A 17,526-nucleotide genomic window follows, 5' to 3' on the forward strand; every position below is an offset into this window, starting at 1 on the left:
AAATAAAGTCTATTTAAAAAATAAACATTCCATAAGACATATTATACTATCAATTTTTTTGCAAGAACATGAATTCAATCAAAAAAAAAAAAAAAAAAAAAAAAAAAAAAAGACAAAAATCATTCGCCTTAAAAGAAAAAAAAAAGGGTGCAGTAAATAAAATGAAATGTTGATTTTTTTGTCTCTGTATTTTCTAAATGATATTTTTGCGTTTAGCGGGTCTCAAGATCTTTGCGGATATTGCTTTGATACCCTTGTAAACTCATTTGACAAAAGAAATTCCATTTTATCTCCTTCCTTTAAGAATGAGCAACAGTTTGTGTATTGTTTCTTTGTGTGGTTGAATTTTATTATTTATAACTATAGTCCAATTTTTGTCACTTGGAAGAAAAAAGGGCAACTTAGAGGATGTATTGGTTTGCGGATTTAATTCACAAAAACATTTTTATTTTTAACTATAAAATGTTAAGGAACATTTTCTCCTCTTCCTCTTCATTCGGGCCTTCAAGAATATGCACTAATAAGTGCAAAAAGAGACGATCGCTTCCGGCCAATTTCTGTTTCAGAAGTTCCAGATTTAGATGTTACTGTTTCAATAATGCATTCTTTTGAGCAAGCATCAAGATGGGATGATTGGAAAGTATTCCATTTTTTTTTCCAAAAAATATAACATTAGCATTCTTGTTTTAGGTTGGGGTACATGGAATACGAGTTTCTTTGAATGATGGAACATCTATTTATTCTGCAACCTATCTTCCAGAAGTCATGTCCGAACTAGGTTGGAATCAAGAACAAGCTATTGAATCTTGCCTCCAAAAAGGTGGCTATAGAGGGAAATTAAACGATCGCATAAAAGCTCAAGTTCAAGTTACTCGATATCAAACATCCATATCAAAAATGGACTATCAAGAATACATTCAATGGAGAAGTTTGAATTTTTATTTTTTTATCAATAATTTTGTGTTGCTTAATTTTTTTTAAAAAAGAAGCAAAGCTTACATCTATTCGAGGAGATCTTTGATCATAATCTTGATTGATTTTATAAAAAATAGTTTTGGGTCGATAATAAAAGTTTTTTTCTTAATGGAAGTTCTCGGGCTCCGCGACTTTTATAACACTATTATTTCAAAATATTTTGTTGTTAAAATAATCGATTTGAGATCAAGAGAGTCATTTCTTCAATGTCACGTTTCTGGTGCACTGAATATTGATATTCAGAATATTGTAAAAAATATTAGGAATGAAAATTTTAAAATTACTGAAGAAACAATATGGAATGAACTGTCAAAAGTTGGATGTATTGTTAACACTCTCTCAAAAGTTACAGCACAATTTTGCTTTATTGGAGATAAACAAACAAGTCTGAACTTTTTTACATTTTTTGAGTAAATAAACTCTTTAAGATGACTTAAGTGAAATAATTGAACTTTCATTTTCAGAGATAATAAAGACAAAGCGTGGATTTATGTGCTGTCAAACATTTGAAGAGTTTAAAGAGCATTATCCTTTTATGTGTGTTTTTGAAGAAGATTCGACTTCTTCGAATACAGAACGAATTCCTTTCCGGTCCTCTATTATGCCTAATGAAATATTTGATAATTTGTTTCTTGGGCAATGCCCAATGGGCAACACACTCTTTTTTATAAAGGAACTTAAAATTACTCACATTTTGAATTGTGCTCTGGAATGTAATTATGAAACACCACCAAATGTAGTGATGAAGAAGATTAGAATAAATGATGAAACAACGGAAACAATTCCTTTTGATGAAGTCATCAGTTTCATAGACAATGCACTCAATGAAAAAGAAAGTGGAAAGCATGTGCGAGTGTTTGTTCACTGCCAAATGGGAATTTCAAGATCTGCATCTGTAGTCGCAGCTTGGCTGATGTCGCATTTTGGGATCGATGTTGATACTGCTCTTTCTGTTGTGAAAAAGCAACGCATTATAGTTAGACCCAATGATGGATTTTTAAGACAGCTCATCCTATATGACAGAAAACTTGAGAAAGAAAGAAAGCATCAAAAGGAAACTTCTTTAAAAGAGGAAGATTTCGTTCAACGTGTTGATTGCAGCGCCGATGCTGATGTGACAGAAGTCATATTGAAGCATGAAGGAAAAGATGACGAACAGTCTCCTGCCTCATCTTCTGCTCAGCCTAGTAACATTGAAAGTGAGGGGAAAAGTGAAGTGACAAAGTTTACTTCGTTAGAACTGCCGAAATTTTCAGCTCCATTATTTGACGCCTTGAAAAGGATTAAAGCTGAAATAGACAGAGAAGAAAAGCAAAAAGCACTAGTGAAAGCATCGGATGAACTTGAACAGAAAAGCTAAAACAAAACCATAAGATCATTTCGTTAATCTGTAATCTTAACTATTTTTTTTCGTTGTGAAAATGTTAATTTTGAGTTTATTTTATTTCAGTTTGTAACTTTTTAATTTAGAGTAGAAACTTGCGGAAAAATAAAGCTACTTTCATTGTAATCAACGTTTTTATTTTTTTTAATTTCTTAAAAACAAAATAAAAATAAACCTGAACATAAAATCCAATAAATTCAAAATAAGAGTAATAAATACATAATGAGCAATGAAAGAAACGCTTTCTTAAAAAAAAAAATGTGAATAATTCTCAAAACGAAGACAGTTTCAGAATTCTCAAAATAAAAACACTGAAGTGCAAATGTTCATGCACTCTGATTATGTTGGAGTGTGGTATCGAATTTATCAGCATCATCAACACCAGACTGAACAACAGCATGGTGTGACTGCTGCACAGGCGGAAATAGCGAAGATGTTGAAGCAGAAGAAGATGATTCAGAAGGGGAATAATTTGAAGTTTCACCAATCCCGCGGTTCCCAGTTGTTTGCACTTCTGATTTTTGAGAAGATTTGAGAGAAATCGGTGAATACGTGGAGTTTGCATCCACACTGACTGTATTTCCAGTGGCCATGCTTGATTCATAAGTAGAATGGTTCGCCATCGAGGAAGAGGAAGAAGAGGATGAAGAAGATGGAAATGTGGATGGAGAAATTGACGATTCGCTGTTCAAAGAAGAAGGATTAGACGAAGTGAAATGATCATCAGGCAAATCTAGTGAAACAATCGATTGAGGTGATTCAGAAGATGACAGTGGTTGATTCAAACCGTCTGAATGCTCATGGTCGTGACGCAGTCCAGCGGTTGATGAGAGAAGCTGCTCCAGCCCATCAAACGGGACAGTGGGATGTGCAAAGGGATTCCACCAACTGAATATAAGTTATCAAAACAAATAAAGAAAGAAATAAAAGACGAATGGCATTTTGCATTTTGATAAAAAAAAGTTCAAATAAAACATTTCGCATGCCATAGAATATTCTTTCCCATCACTATTTTCGCATTTTCAATCATCGACGGCTGTTTGTAAATGTTTTCTTCGCCTTCTTCAAAACTCTCCAATGTGGTCTCATTTCTTGCTATCATATGGCAGTGAGAGCAACATAGACATGATCCTGACATGCCCAGGGCAAAGATTAGAACAGCAGTCAGTAACACAAGAATAAGATACAGAGGATTAGACTCCATGAAGATCTATAATATGCAAAAACGGATCAATCAAAAGAAAACAATGAAATGAAAATTTTATCATAATTATGTGCTTTTTGAAAAAGATATCTATACCTGTGAAATAGACATACAAAATCCAGCTATATAAAGAAGAACAGAAAATGTTGTGTAAATTAAAAACAAAAGAAAGAATTTGTGATTATATGCTCCAACGCAATTCCCAACCCATGGGCCTATTGATGTTTCAAATAATGAATATGTGATCATTGCTATTAATTGAATAACTTCATACAATGATGATCCATTCTTAGGACGCATTTATTGCAGGATGAACAATGATGGGCTCGAGCAGGACGAAAATGCTTACATTTTTTGCAATAAGTTGGCATTCCAGGCGCTGGATTCGGAGGCTGTGGACGAGGGTACGCCTGCATTTCACTTTGAGGTATCATATTTGCCATTTCTCGATCAGTCTTATCAATCCACCATTGAGGCGCATTTCCAGGATTTGTCCAACTACAAGCGAATAAGATAAAGCGAAAATATACATAAGTTGAAGCATACAAAACATTCTGGTACGACGCAATATCAAGAATTATAAAAACACCAAATATGCAAAGAAGAACAACAGCAGAGGGAAAGTTAACTTTCATCATTTTTGGAAATAATATCCCGCAAAATGTGCCAATTGAAAGCAGTTGAAGAATTCTAAAATTTCATTAAAATATAAGTTTTTTTGAAATCGTGTTTGTTTTCTCTCATTCAAAAAAATATTAGTCCACACATTATGAAAACGTACATGCACCATGCATCCGGTCTTGAACAGCAAAGATGCGTTCTACATTTTCCAGTTTTTGAACCACAACATTCCATTTTTTATTTTGAAATGGAAAATTGTGGGAAATACTAAACTCAAAGGTTAGTTGAAAAGACTAATACAACTCAAATATATTTTCAAATTAAATATTAATGATTAGACATAAAAATAAATCAGAAAGAAATAAAAAGAACTTGTTCATTGTTCTTTTTTCTTTCGTTTCAGAATATTTCTTGACTCAACTCTTGATTCAATTTTTTGTTTAGCACTTATAAATTCGAGTATTTGTTCGGATGTTTGTAGATTTGGTAAAATAGGCCCGTTTAGCCCTTCCCAAAGTCTGATGTCCTTACTAATCTGCTCCGGAAAATATGCTGAGAGGCTTGAATCATTTAATCCAGCCATGGATGCCAAAAGTGGAACAGCATTTCGAGGGAATTGACATGTAGGAGCTACAAGCTCAAGGAAAAGCCCATTTCTAACCTTGTCAACAGCATACACAATTCCCAAGCATTTTTTCAGAAAGTTATGAAAAACATCAATCGATGCAATCCCATCATCTAGAATTGAAGTGACAGATGCAAATTCAGCTGATAGAAAAAGAAACTCTTTGTAAACATCACTTATAGTCTGAGTAATCACTTCATAATTGTTCATATCCTTTTGCAGTCGTGCATGCTTCAGTGGTAGATTCCAAGCGAATCTTAAAAAATAAATCGAAGAATCTGCCATTGGTTCAGTCGAACTGATGATATTGCTCTTTTCAGTAAAATTGCTTGAAATTGAAGTTGAATCAGTGCTATCGCTTGGCTCTTTTGCCTCTTGTGCGTAGTCATCGTCGTAAATGACAGTCGGCTTATGTTTCGTTGAATTCCCAGTGGCTTTCTTTGTTTCATTTTCCATTTCTTCTTTTTCATCGTTTTGATTTAATTCATTACTAATTTCTGGATGCAAAATTCTATTGAGTTTTTGTGTTGCGTTTGATTTCATTGCATCTAACTTGCTTTCGACTTCAATCGAAAAATCCTTTTCATTCGAATATGAGTTCACCCAGCTGCGAACATGAAAGTGCCAATCGTTTTTCACCAGTATTTCCCTTTCCTCCTTTACGACTCTTCTAAGTTCGCTCAATTTATTTGGCTGAATCAACAAACGGTGCGCAACCAAATCTTTCCACTGAGCAAATGCTCCTTTCGCAGAAAATGTTTCAGAAAAAAAAGAACATTTCTGTTTATCCTCACCTGCTTTTGCTCGTTGATTTGTTGGTTTTCTCAGAATTGACAGTACAACAGACAGAGCAAAAAGTGCATTTGAAAGGATAAATCTTCCGCACACTGGGCGGCAGAAAGGAAATGAAAACAGCGAGCGAGAACCTAATCGAACTGATTTATCGAGAAGATCATAGAGAGTGTTCAGTGTGAAGAAATACAGAACAACCAGAAGAGAAGCTGATGCTTGCAGTGAAAGATAGGCAATTGTGCACGATAGCTTAAAGACAGAGTCTTCAGAGCAAAATGTGGGATAAATGCTTAGATCTTTGACAAGCGCAGCAAGAAAGGCAAGCGGGTCGCTTCTTCCTGTTCCTGATGAAAGAGTGTTTGCAAAGTACGGAGTCGAAAGTTGTAAAAGCAATGACAGAGGAATTGGTAGTGCGTATTTCGGATGAGTCGGATAGTTTGCTGATGAATGAAGAGGCACGTCAGCCAGCATCCAGCTCCAAGAAAATGATGTCAGTATTCGAAGAGGTAAATATTGCAGATGAGCGCTTGATCTCTGAGGAAATTGAATAAACATTTGAATAGATGACATTTTCAATGGAAGAAGACAGCTTGAAGAAACATCTGTTGAACAGCATTGAGCATTCTCCTTTTGAATGGAAGATGTAATTTTTGGAGAGTTGACTGGAGAACTCATTTGAAAATGAGAACGAATGAACTGTTGCAATTCTTGTTTAAACGGATTTGATGGTGCAACGACTGATGAAGGTGTTAGTTCTTCTGCAAATGTGAGCTGCTGACCGCAAAATAAAAGCAAGAAGTCTAAAATGTCACACAAATGTTCTTGTTTACTGGAAATATTAGTAGTTACATATGAAAATGCATTAGATTGATTTTTTCCTTGCTCTTCGAGAGAAGCTGTTATTAAAGAATTTGAAGGCAAAATGATTTGTTTTGTTTGCGCAAAAGCGAACGGAGATGAAAAGTTAATTAGATTCAGGAACTTGTTGATTATAATTGACACAACTTCTGTTGACGAAATGATGCACAATGAAATGCATCGAGAAAACTGCTCTTGCACATGAAATTGAGAATTCATAGATATCATTTCATCAAGTGGGAAAAACGCTTCATGATCGCTTGAATTTTCTTTTATTTTGTTCGAATCAAATGGCAATTTTGAAGTTTTGGAAGAAGGCAGAGACAAGTGCTCCATCGAATTATTTGTTGAAGAAGGGTTGATCGAAATGTGCGAAAGTTGGCTTATGTTCCGCTCTTGTATTATTGAAACTGGTGAGCTTTTTTGCTCCATTTTTTTGTTCACTTCTGATGTTGCTGTTTGCAGCGCAAGCTTCATCGTGCTCTCTTGAATGTGGATAGCGTCTATACCAGAAACAGATCCGAGACAAATGGCTGAACACTCCTGCTCTGAATGGAGAAGTCGCATCCGATGAATTGTTTGTGCATTAAACGGAACAGCAAATGCCGCATATATCCACCACAGTGACAGAAGAGGAAGACGCAGCGAGAGTAGCGCTGAAGATAGTGCAACAATTGGCCGCAAGTCAGTCGGGGCATGATGATGCAGAGATTCAACAACAATTAGAGTGTTCAGGTATTCCAGTAACAGCTTCCATTTTCTTCTAAAATCTTGCTCAGATAATTGTCCCTTGTTCAAAGCAATCCCTTCAAATGGACTCAAAAGTTTGATGTTATCATCTTCCATTCCAATGTCATCAACAAAATAGCTGTTTTGACTTTCGTGTCCAAAATGTTGCCATCCAATTTCTGATGACTGCAACTCAGACTCAGCAAAAATGTTTGTATTTTGACAAAATGCAATTGAAATGTTGAAGCTACACTTTCGAATCACTTTCAGACGAAGTGTATATAAATGCAGCAGAGGCTCAAATGCAGAAGCAGATTTCAGTGCAAAAATATTCAGTCTGTCAGATGATCCGCCTTTCACATCAAATGGAATTAGAAAACTTGTTCGTAAGTTTATAAGCGCAGGCTTCACTTTTTCTAATTTCTGGATCAAATCTTGTTCTTTTATTCTTTGATTAAGTGCTTCTTTTATAGAACTGTATGTTTCGTGCAAAACAAACGAAGGAATTTGTACGATATTTTTCCCGTTGTCTTCAACCATAATTATGGAATCATCTTCTTCATCTTCACTTTTGATAGCAGCCAAAGCACATTCAATACACAGCAAAGACTGAACAAGAAATGAATCCAAAGACACTTTTGTGAGTGTCTGAGACAAAAGAAGGAGTGTTTGAGGCAAATGAGTGCAATACGAGGAGCACCATATGAAGTCGTGTCTTTTGGGCCTCTGTTCGCTGTCTGTTAAGTCAATTGTCTCAATTCCAGAAGATGTGTGGGATGTGTTTGAGACTTCGTTTGCTTTTGAGGGGAGGCATCGATTTTCAATGGAATGTGACAGCGCTTTGCATAAATTCGATGAGAAAATTATCCTGAGTGTTTGGATTCTTGTTTGAAAGAGCAGATATGCAGCATATTGATGATATGAAAATAGGTGAAATAGACAATGTTCGTATAATTTATTCTCCATTACACTTTTTCGTCTCTGAATCTTCAGATTTCTGAGAGTTGAATGCGCTATCAATGCATCTGACACGATTTTTGTTGATGAAAATGCAGATGATGACGATGCTGTTTGGGCAGATTGAGAGAAAGGTGTTTGACTTACTGGGAAAAAATCGGTAGATGGACCATTTTCAGTAAATGATATTTGAATAGAAGCTGGAGATGTTGGTGAAGTTACGGATGCTGATTGTACAGAAGCTATTCCAAAGGGAGATGTAAGAGCAGATGGAGATGAAGCTGAAAGCAATCTGTGAGGAGCACTTAAAGAATTCAAATCTTCAGACAGAAAAGCATTCTCATTATTGGCACAACTTGAAAAGACTCTATCTGGGAAGAGCCATTGTTTCACTCCCTCTTTCTTAATGTATTGAAGCGTCTCTTTGATTTGGCTTAATTTTTGCTTTAGTCTCTGAAGAGCATCCATATCAGATATTCCCTTTAATGAGTTTTGACCAAACTCCTCCTTAAATTGACAGGTGTGGTAAGTCCTATTCACATGAAGCTTCTTCATCTGCCTTCGCGTGTAGCTGATAAGCATTTGGTGCGTTTCCCCTTCGATCGAATAAGCAAGCTGACGAAAAGAAGGATTTGAACTGCATTCAAAAGCATTATGAAGGCTTTTTAATGAAAGGGCTTTGTAATCTTCGATTGAAAGCGCTGCTTCATTTTCTGTTTTGTGAGATTTCTGAGGCTTTTCAAGCGAAAGCGAGTTTCTAATTGATTTGAAAAACTCATCAATAAAATATTCCTTTTTTTGATGTTTTGATTTGAGGAAGCAAAAGGCAAAATCTCTTTGCATATCTATTTGATTGCAAACTTTGTTATCACCTTTCTCTTCACCCATTGAATCTCCGCTATCACATTCTATTTCATTGTTTTCTTCATCTATGCAATCGTCCAACTCTTTCTTTGGATCAAAATATGAATGATCCTGCATTTCAGCCAAAACAACGTCAGATGCAAATTTTGAAGATAGAATTTGAGAACGCAATTTTTGCATGAGCAGATAATTGAGCACATACGAAAGAAACAGCCAAGTTTTCACGCGCTTCGGATTCAGAATAAGGTCGCATTGAATGGCAGAGATACTCACAGGAGACAAAGGGAAGTAGGAAAATGTCAGTGAAAAGAGCGGGTGAGAAAAGCGATCTTTAAGAAGCGGTTCATTTTTCAAATGAGAAAGAGGAAGCGAAACAGAAGGTATCATTGATGAAGAAGATGCTGATAATAAAGAAGAAGAAGAAGAAGAATTATCATCAGAGCTAATTGAATCTAACATGTTTGCTGAATCTTGTATCATGCGAGTTGGCTTTAGCGCTATTCCTTCGCAGTTCATATATGAGCATAAACAAGAAAAGGTAGCTTGTGGAATAAACAGTTTTGATTCAAATCTGATAAAAAGATTGTTCAAAATGTATCTTGCTTCATTTTGCCTCATTCGGAACAGAATAAAGTAAGGATGAAGCTGTGCATATGTGTCTATCAGATGCAGCGTGCTCATTTGATAAACTGAGTCTGATTGATGTGATGTCTGAAATACATCTGGCGCGAATACTAATTTTGGCGGAAGTTCAAATACATTTCTTGGATTAGAATCAGAAGATTCGGAATACAAAGAAGCCAAAGAGTTGACAGAATTTGAGTCAGATAAGATAACATGAACCAAAGCAAGCTGAGAATAACGTGGAAATGTCAAAAAACCTGTTGCTTTGTCATGCTCATTTGAGTTCGAAGCGTGTTCTTCAAAATTCTGCACATTGTTCACTGAAAGAAGGAAGGGTGCACTAATCTTATTTAAACAAGCGACACACTGCACAAAGAGAGATTCCAGTGTGAACAGTGAACATTCAATAAAAGGGATATTGTTATAAGGAAATTCAACAGCATTGAGAAGCAGAATCGAATTGTTTCTCAAAGTGGCACTTGATGTTGATTGAGGATAACTCACTGAAGAACTTGAAGAGAATTCCTGTGAACTGAATGAAGAATGGTGCTCAGTAGAATGAGGAAAGTGGGTTGGCGAAATACGATTTGATGGTGTTGAAATAATAACATCATCATCCTCTTCTACAACAACATCGCTGCTGTCTTCGTCATCCCCATCATCAATGAAATTACTATTGAAATATTGTTCTTCAACGACTTCTTCACCTTTTTCTTCGCCGTCTTCGTTGTCATCATCATCTTCATCATCAATTATGAGTTCAGGTGCATAATATGAAAAGTCGTCCAGCTCGTCTACGACAATCTCCGCTGTGGTGTCTGCATCGTCTCCCAAAACGATCACTGGATTCTTCTCCAAATCAACTGTATTTGACTGGTTTTTATGTTTGTTCTGCTTTCTGTTTGACATTGTTGCAGTTTGGCTTGAATGAAGAGGAGGAGGAAGAGGAGGAGGATGAAGAGTCAGTTGAGGTTGCATTTCGGCTTTGCGAAGAGATGCAATAGCTGACGCTGAAAAATGACTTTTATTACGGTAAACAAAGAAAAATGGATCGAGAAAAGGGATGAGGAGGAAGACAACTGTCCGCAAGAATATTGAATTGCATGATGAGCAGCTAGAAACAGACGAGAGAAGAGTGTGACATTCAGAACAGAATGAAAAAAGAGAAGATGAAGAAGAAGAAAAATCGTGCTCATTTGAAGGATGTGTTGGAGGAGACGTGTTTGATCGCATGGCTTGTGCTGAAAAATAGTTGTGCAATTTCTCGTGAAAGTTGTATGTTGCAGGCAACGTTTTTGACGCAGGCAATGAAAATGCCTGTGATTCGAGTTCAACAAAAGTTTGTTGTTTCTCTTTGTGTTGTCTCGAAGTGGCTGCAGATAAAGATATATTTGTTCTTCGATTTGAGGTTGATTTTGAAGAAGAATTTGTAAAAGTTTGAAGATAATGCATCGTCCCGCGTGGGTCAAGAGACTTCAGCAGATGTATCATTTTGACATCTTGTAATGAAAGAACATTTATCAGACAAGAAAGATAAGGTGCCTGAAGAGAAGTTGAAAGAGACGCAATCAAAGGGGTAAGTGAAAACAGCTCGAATTGAATGCATTGAATCAGCCTGGTGGTCTGTATTGGTATTGCTGGCTGGAATTCTTGTTTTTGATTGGCATTGTTTCCTGGTGTGTGTGAAATGTACTGTACAAATATTCCAGCATAGCTGAAGTTCAGCAGAATGACAGCACAGAATGTACTGATTGAAAGGTTTTCCTTGTTTGCTTCGAGAAATGAACGGCTCTGATTCAATGAAGAAAGGAAGAGAAACGTCGATTTTGTAACAAAAGAGACAATCGCATTCAGTTCAACTCTGATCTGCTGACTGATCACATCCATGTTTCCTCCCTCGGAAGCAGCGTTTATCAAATCTGAACGAAAAGAGCCGAACTGCGATGGGACAAGCGAAAGCAATGAAATCCCTATCTTCTCCAAATTGGGCAGTAAAGCAATGTTTATTTGAAGAAGGAGACTTAACATTGATGGAGAGAAAAGATCGACTTTTCTGTCATAATCTGAGGCTGTGTCAATAAGTGGCTGAAATATCTCGTTGGATTTCTCACAACAAGTGGAGACAGCACACAAATGATAAACAAGTGACTGGAAGGAGTATTCAGATTGGGATATGATCGATTGTTTTTGAGGCACAGATGGTTTGGCAGATTCATTAGCAGCCGAAGATGATGAAGCAGAAGCAGAAGCAGAAGCAACAGAACTTGAAGAGTCTTTAAGGATTGGCTGTGAATGCTGAGTTTTACTTTCTTCTATGGATGAATTGGAATACAAGCTTCGTTGTTCAAATGTGTGAATTCTTAAAAGCTGAGATGAAAATAAATGTGCGTTTGTGTCTTTGTTGCAAGCTTCTTCCGGTTTCTCTACTGATAAAAATGTTTCTAATGAAATTGGCTGAGAATTATGCATTTCTGTGTTTAAACAATATTTTTCAGCAGAAATTTCGTTTTGTTGAGTCGCATTTTGAGGAAATGAAGATAAAGATGATGTCGATGATGAGGAGGAGGAGGAAGAAGAGGAAGAGGAAGAGGAAAAAGAGGAGGAAAAAGAGGAGGAAAAAGAGGAGGAAAAAGAGGAAGAAAAAGAAAAAGCAGTTGAAGGAGAATGTACAATTTTAAGCGGAATCAGTGATAAAAGAAGCGATGTAACTTGTTCGTAATCAGCTGCTCTGTCAACATATTCCGAAATACGCGAAAGAAGTTCAAGGTTTAATTCGCTTGGCTCAAAATGCAGCATATGTGGAAGGAATATTTCTTGTGATTCTTGAGATTCTTGAGAAGCTGTATCGCTGTCTATTGAATAGTTCTTATTACTTTCTTTCCCCTTCAATGGGAAATGGGTCTTGCACTGTTGTATTTGCGAATGAATCTTCAATTTATTTGCTTCTTTCACAAAAGCTGGCAAGCAAGCTACTTCTTCAAGTAAATGGACAAAATCCAGTCGAGATTTAAATGATTGCAGATTCAATTGCTTCAACTTTGGCAATTTTCCAAGTGTCAGCAAATCGTCTAGTCTTGTAATGTATTGAAACAGCATTTGCTCAAGCTGCCGCTTCACAAGGTAAGCAGTCAACGAGCGAATGTGCGATAAAGTGTCCGATTCAATCAAAAACGAATTCTTCAGGAACATTGTGAACATCGAAGCATTTTTTGGCAGGTTGTTTGCTTTTTCCGATGGAGAACCAAACAGCTCCTTCCACTTATTCGCCACTTCGCCTGACTTCAGAGAAAAAAACAGACTGAGCACTTCATATGCTTCCTGGTCGTGCTGAAGATTCTTCATCCAATCTGCAGTTGGTGATTCCTTCCCTATGCATCCACGTATCATGCCAGCAACAGACTCAGAATTCATTTTGGATGCCAACATAAGCAGAAGATCAGCAGCTATTTCAGCCCCAACCAAAAGCAGCTCCGGCTCCAAAACTGCAAATTTGTCCACGTGTGCGATGCTGATGAATACAAGCAGTTGCGCGGCGCGCGTCCATTTTGTGCTGAATATGGCAGTCTCAGGCAGCAATTCCGTCAGATCGTAGAAGTCAACAAACGTTGACTGAGAATGGCTGTGTTCTGAATCAGAACTTTGCGATGGTGATTCTTTTTGCTCATTCGATTTTCCTCTTGTCGCACGCCCTCTTTGTCTGTTGCACTCAAAACAGATGATTCGAAGGAGATTGTGCAGTGTCGAGCTGGTGTGCAGCACAACAACAGATTTCTTCTCTTCAGACGGTGTTCCGACGGATCGAACAAAGTTGCTCACGAATTCGTGCTTCATCATTTGTGCTTGAAGTTCGGGTGATTGAAAAGAAGCAGATGAGGAAGACAAAGATGAGGAGGATGGAGAAAAAGATGATGGCTGAGAAGACAAATTTTCTAAAGAGTGATCGGACGATGAATTTTTGCGAGAAATGAATAGGACCTGCTCTTCATTGCCAATCGCGTCGCGGCTTTCGTCTTCAAAAAATGCATCATCAGATGTTGGCAATGTGTCTTCGCGCAAATCAATGGCATGTTCTTTTCCTGTGTCAATGTTTTCTTCAATATTTTCGCACTCTTCGGTTTGCTCTCTGGTAGAAATAATACCTTTCTCTTCTTTAAGAATTTTGTTAGCCTTGTTGTCCGTCTCAGAATCCTTAAAGTGCCTTTGGAGAAAAGGAAAGAATTTTATCATCAGTTTTTCGAAGTTATGACTCTGAAATGATGATGAATTTGAATTTGAAGCGTTTAAAGAAGAAACGTTTGCCGCATGTAAAATGTCTATTTTTTTTTCAGATTTAAATATACAAAAATTATTGGCATTTTTTGGAGAAAGAGAATGATCCTGAACTGAAGAATGTGCATCTGTGTGAAATATCGAAATTTTTTCTGTATTATCTTTACAAGATGGATAATGGACATCTGCATTGAGTAACTCAACGGATATATAATCTGTATTTGCCAATAGTGATGACAGCAATATTAATAGTAACGAAATTGAATCTGACGATACGTTAAAAAGTTTAGTAGTTGTCTTGATCATGAAGTCTTTCTTGAAATTTTGATGCAGCCCTATTTTCTTTGCTAAAAACATATGAAATTGAGCAATAAATTCTTTTGCATTTGGATAAGAATTTTTAAGACAAATGTTTTCAGTTTTACCTTCAAAAAATTCATTTTTAAAGAAATGAATTGCTTCATTCCAAAGTTTCAATTGTGAACGAATAGAAAATTTCTTGCAATAATTTTTTAAATCAACTAAAGTTGAAATGTCACCTGAATAAGCTGCTGAAGTTCCAATTCCTTCGATGCAATGCGAACAAAATGGAGACAATGATAATCCTTTAACAAAAGCAATTTTTGCCGTATATGTCGCATAGCATAAAAGAGAGACATCTCCCATTCTTTCCCAGTATTTGTGGTCATACTTTGCTTTGGGTAAATTTCGAGCATTTAGCAAAAAACCAAGAGATATATTGTAATTTTTCATTTTAAAAGAAATTTCTGAAAGCATATCAAGAACTTTCCAATATAAAGTTTGTTGCTTATGTCTCAAATGTTTGCGCAAATAAATTTCTTGTAATTTTTCTTCAGCTAAATCGAGTTGTCCGGATTTGAAATATTCGTTTGCAAGTTGGAAGATATTCTCGATAGAATCTAACTCTTCGCTTTCGTCATTGCATTCACGTAATTTTTTAACTCCATTTTGCATTAAAATATGCAAAGCAAGCACAACTGCAACTGAAAAGAAAGAATAAACAATTTAATTGATCATTATAACCTTCACAAATTTTTCAAAAGATAAAAATTTTTCGTAACTGTATAAAAGAAACATCATCGTTTTGAAGAAACATAATCTTTAGAAATAAACGATATTCTCTATTCTATTATTTTTATATTTAATTTTTTTTATTTTTTTTATTTTTTTTTTTTATTTTTTTTTTTTTGTTTTTTTGAAAAGAAATTTTTTTTTATCAAAAACTGGAAAAACAAGATTTTTAAAAAAAAATTATATTTTTTTGAAACGAACAAATTATTAATCCGAGGAATAGAAAATTCTTGTAACATACATTTACAATTTAAATTCACAAATATTGTGTCATATTTAATTTCTGTTTTCATTTCGATTCAGCCTCCAATTTTTATGTCCAAAATTTTCAAAGAAATAATAAAACAGTTCATGAATACTGAATTTTCAAATTTCTTCATAAAATACAGTTATAACATGCACAGTTCAATCGAATTTCAAATATGGCGTGTGTGATTATTTTTGAAAGTGTATTTTTTCTTTCAAAATATTTCAGTTCGAAAATATTGCTTGAATTTCAACAAATAAACACTGAAAAATGAATCGGCTTGTTGAAGAAATCTTCATCTTTATTTGAGTGGATACATTTATTTTTTATACGATTGTTATGAATTAAGCATTTGGATGTTAATTTTTTTCCGAAAACAAATAATTTTTCGAAAAAACAACACCCCGAAAAAAGAAATGACTTCAAAAAAAAAACCACATTATGTTGAAAATAAGTCAAGAGTTGATGATTATTTTTGAAACAATCTCAATTTTTTTCCCAAAAATTTTGATCACAAAAAATCAATAATATTGATTTTTTCGAAAAGTTCCTTTTATTAGATTTTCAAAAAAAGAAAAAATATCACATTACAATCAAGTTTTTGTTCTCACTCACCAAATTTTGCTGTTATAAAAACAAATGCTTCACGATGTTATTATTTCCAGTTTAGTGAAATTTCGTTCGTTGTAACAGAAAATTGATAAAAATATGAATTTTTTATTTTATTGGAAAATTTAACAAAAGGGACTTTTCAAATAATTAAGACATATAAAGTTCGGAAATTTATTTTGAAAAAGTTTGAAAAAAACATGTGTCACAGATTAAAATTTTTTATATCATGTCCAACTGTGATTAAAAATCCACGTCAGTATTTGTTTTTTAATAAAAAACTTTATTTTCACTGATTTTTAGGTTTTTCTTAATACAAATCGAATTTTTTATTTAATTCGTTTTATAGAATTCTTCATCCTTCCCCTTGTTTCATAGAAAAACCAAAAATTTCACCTTCCAGATACAAATTCCATTGACAGCCACCGACTTCACTGTCGGTCCGATGTGCAAAAAATTCCAAATTTGACTTTTTGTCAATTTCCTTTTTGAAAAATGTATTTTTATTCTTTGCCTGTTTGGATTAAAATTTATCGATATTTGCATTAAAAACTTCTTTTTCACAAGTTGAAGTTCTGACGTGAAATTAATCTCTCAATCCATCAGGAACCCAAATTTATCTGTCAAAAGTTTCAAAGTTACACATGTTTTACTGAAGTTGTATATTTTTCCTTATTTTGAGTTTAATTTAATAAATTATCAAAAAAATTAACTATTTATCAAAAAAACAATAAAAAAAACATCAAGAAAGAAAGAAAGAAAGAAAGAAAAAGTGAAAGAAAAAAGGAAAAAGAAAAAAGAAATATAGTTGGTGTTTATAATGGTGGACACTTTCTATAACTGTGGACAGCAGACTTTTCACAACAACCGTTGAAAGTTACATTGAGATTATAAACCCAACTATTCCCTAATTTAATACAAACTAATTAGTCACACAAAAATGAAACAACATGGGTGATTATTTTTGAAATCACATTTTTTCTTTCGAAAATTTCGGTTCGAAAATTTCTTTCAAATGTCAACCAATGAACACCGAAAAGTGAACAAACATTTTCATGACCTCTTAATTTTAATTTCAGATTATGCATTAGCTTTTGAAACAATTGTGATAATTTCAGCATTTGAATACAAAATCTCTTCCCAAAGGAAAACAATTTTTGAAAAATCAACATCCGTAAAAAAGATTTGATTTCAATAATAATCACCCATATGCTCCCAAGAATCAAAAACTTAACAGATTCAATTTTCGGAGTAACTCGAAGAATCTTATTTCTCCGAATTTCTCCGAAAATAAAAAGTAAGATTTAAGTGATTCCATTGTGATGTGTGAATGAAAATAACGATTCGTATTAGTTCATATTCAATAAGGGAATAGTTGGGTCTATTATGGAAATGCAACTATAAATGGTTATTGAGTTAATGCGACTGTCCACAGTTATTGAAAGTGTCCACCATTATTAACACTAACTATATATACTGTTGTTGAAAGAAAAATATTGATATTTTGACAATTATATTCCTTTTGTTTATTTTATATGTTGATTAATGTCAATACATATTATTTTCCTCAGACAAATCAAAATTGAACACAATGATTTGTTTAATCATGAATGAAAGTTATAAAAAATACCCATAAAAATATTTTGATAATCTTCACGAAATGGAAAATAAGAAAT

The 17,526-nt window shown here is 34.7% G+C and overlaps 4 protein-coding genes across 4 annotated transcripts; 2 read left to right on the forward strand and 2 right to left on the reverse strand.

The window, feature by feature from the left end:
* Positions 1-145: 145 nt before the first annotated feature.
* MONOS_2102 (putative DUF51 family protein) lies at positions 146-1,165 on the forward strand. The gene is made up of 5 exons (XM_067872000.1): positions 146-315; positions 367-416; positions 471-640; positions 691-928; positions 987-1,165. Exons 1-5 carry the CDS (start codon positions 167-169, stop codon positions 1,019-1,021), a joined length of 642 nt encoding a protein of 213 aa, XP_067724553.1. The 5' UTR covers positions 146-166; the 3' UTR covers positions 1,022-1,165.
* Positions 1,166-1,510: 345 nt separating this feature from the next.
* On the forward strand, positions 1,511-2,335 carry MONOS_2101 (putative protein phosphatase slingshot; the record flags this gene model as incomplete). The annotated part of the gene is made up of 1 exon (XM_067871999.1): positions 1,511-2,335. The coding sequence occupies one exon, from the start codon at positions 1,511-1,513 to the stop codon at positions 2,333-2,335; it is 825 nt and encodes a 274-aa protein (XP_067724554.1).
* A 142-nt stretch (positions 2,336-2,477) lies between these two features.
* MONOS_2099 (putative DEAD-box ATP-dependent RNA helicase 56) lies at positions 2,478-4,441 on the reverse strand. Its single transcript, XM_067871996.1, has 6 exons — positions 4,330-4,441; positions 4,110-4,253; positions 3,838-4,061; positions 3,660-3,778; positions 3,346-3,569; positions 2,478-3,247 (listed from the first exon to the last, which is right to left on the reverse strand). The coding sequence occupies exons 1-6, from the start codon at positions 4,416-4,418 to the stop codon at positions 2,686-2,688; spliced, it is 1,362 nt and encodes a 453-aa protein (XP_067724555.1). The 5' UTR covers positions 4,419-4,441; the 3' UTR covers positions 2,478-2,685.
* Positions 4,442-4,560: 119 nt separating this feature from the next.
* On the reverse strand, positions 4,561-13,860 carry MONOS_2098 (uncharacterized protein; the record flags this gene model as incomplete). Its single annotated transcript, XM_067871995.1, has 2 exons — positions 4,561-12,087; positions 12,304-13,860. The coding sequence occupies 2 exons, from the start codon at positions 13,858-13,860 to the stop codon at positions 4,561-4,563; spliced, it is 9,084 nt and encodes a 3,027-aa protein (XP_067724556.1).
* Between the last annotated feature and the right edge of the window lie 3,666 nt (positions 13,861-17,526).

Source organism: Monocercomonoides exilis (genome assembly GCF_001643675.1).
Source record: "Monocercomonoides exilis strain PA203 chromosome Unknown scaffold32-1190040, whole genome shotgun sequence".
Taxonomy (NCBI): domain Eukaryota; phylum Preaxostyla; order Oxymonadida; family Polymastigidae; genus Monocercomonoides; species Monocercomonoides exilis.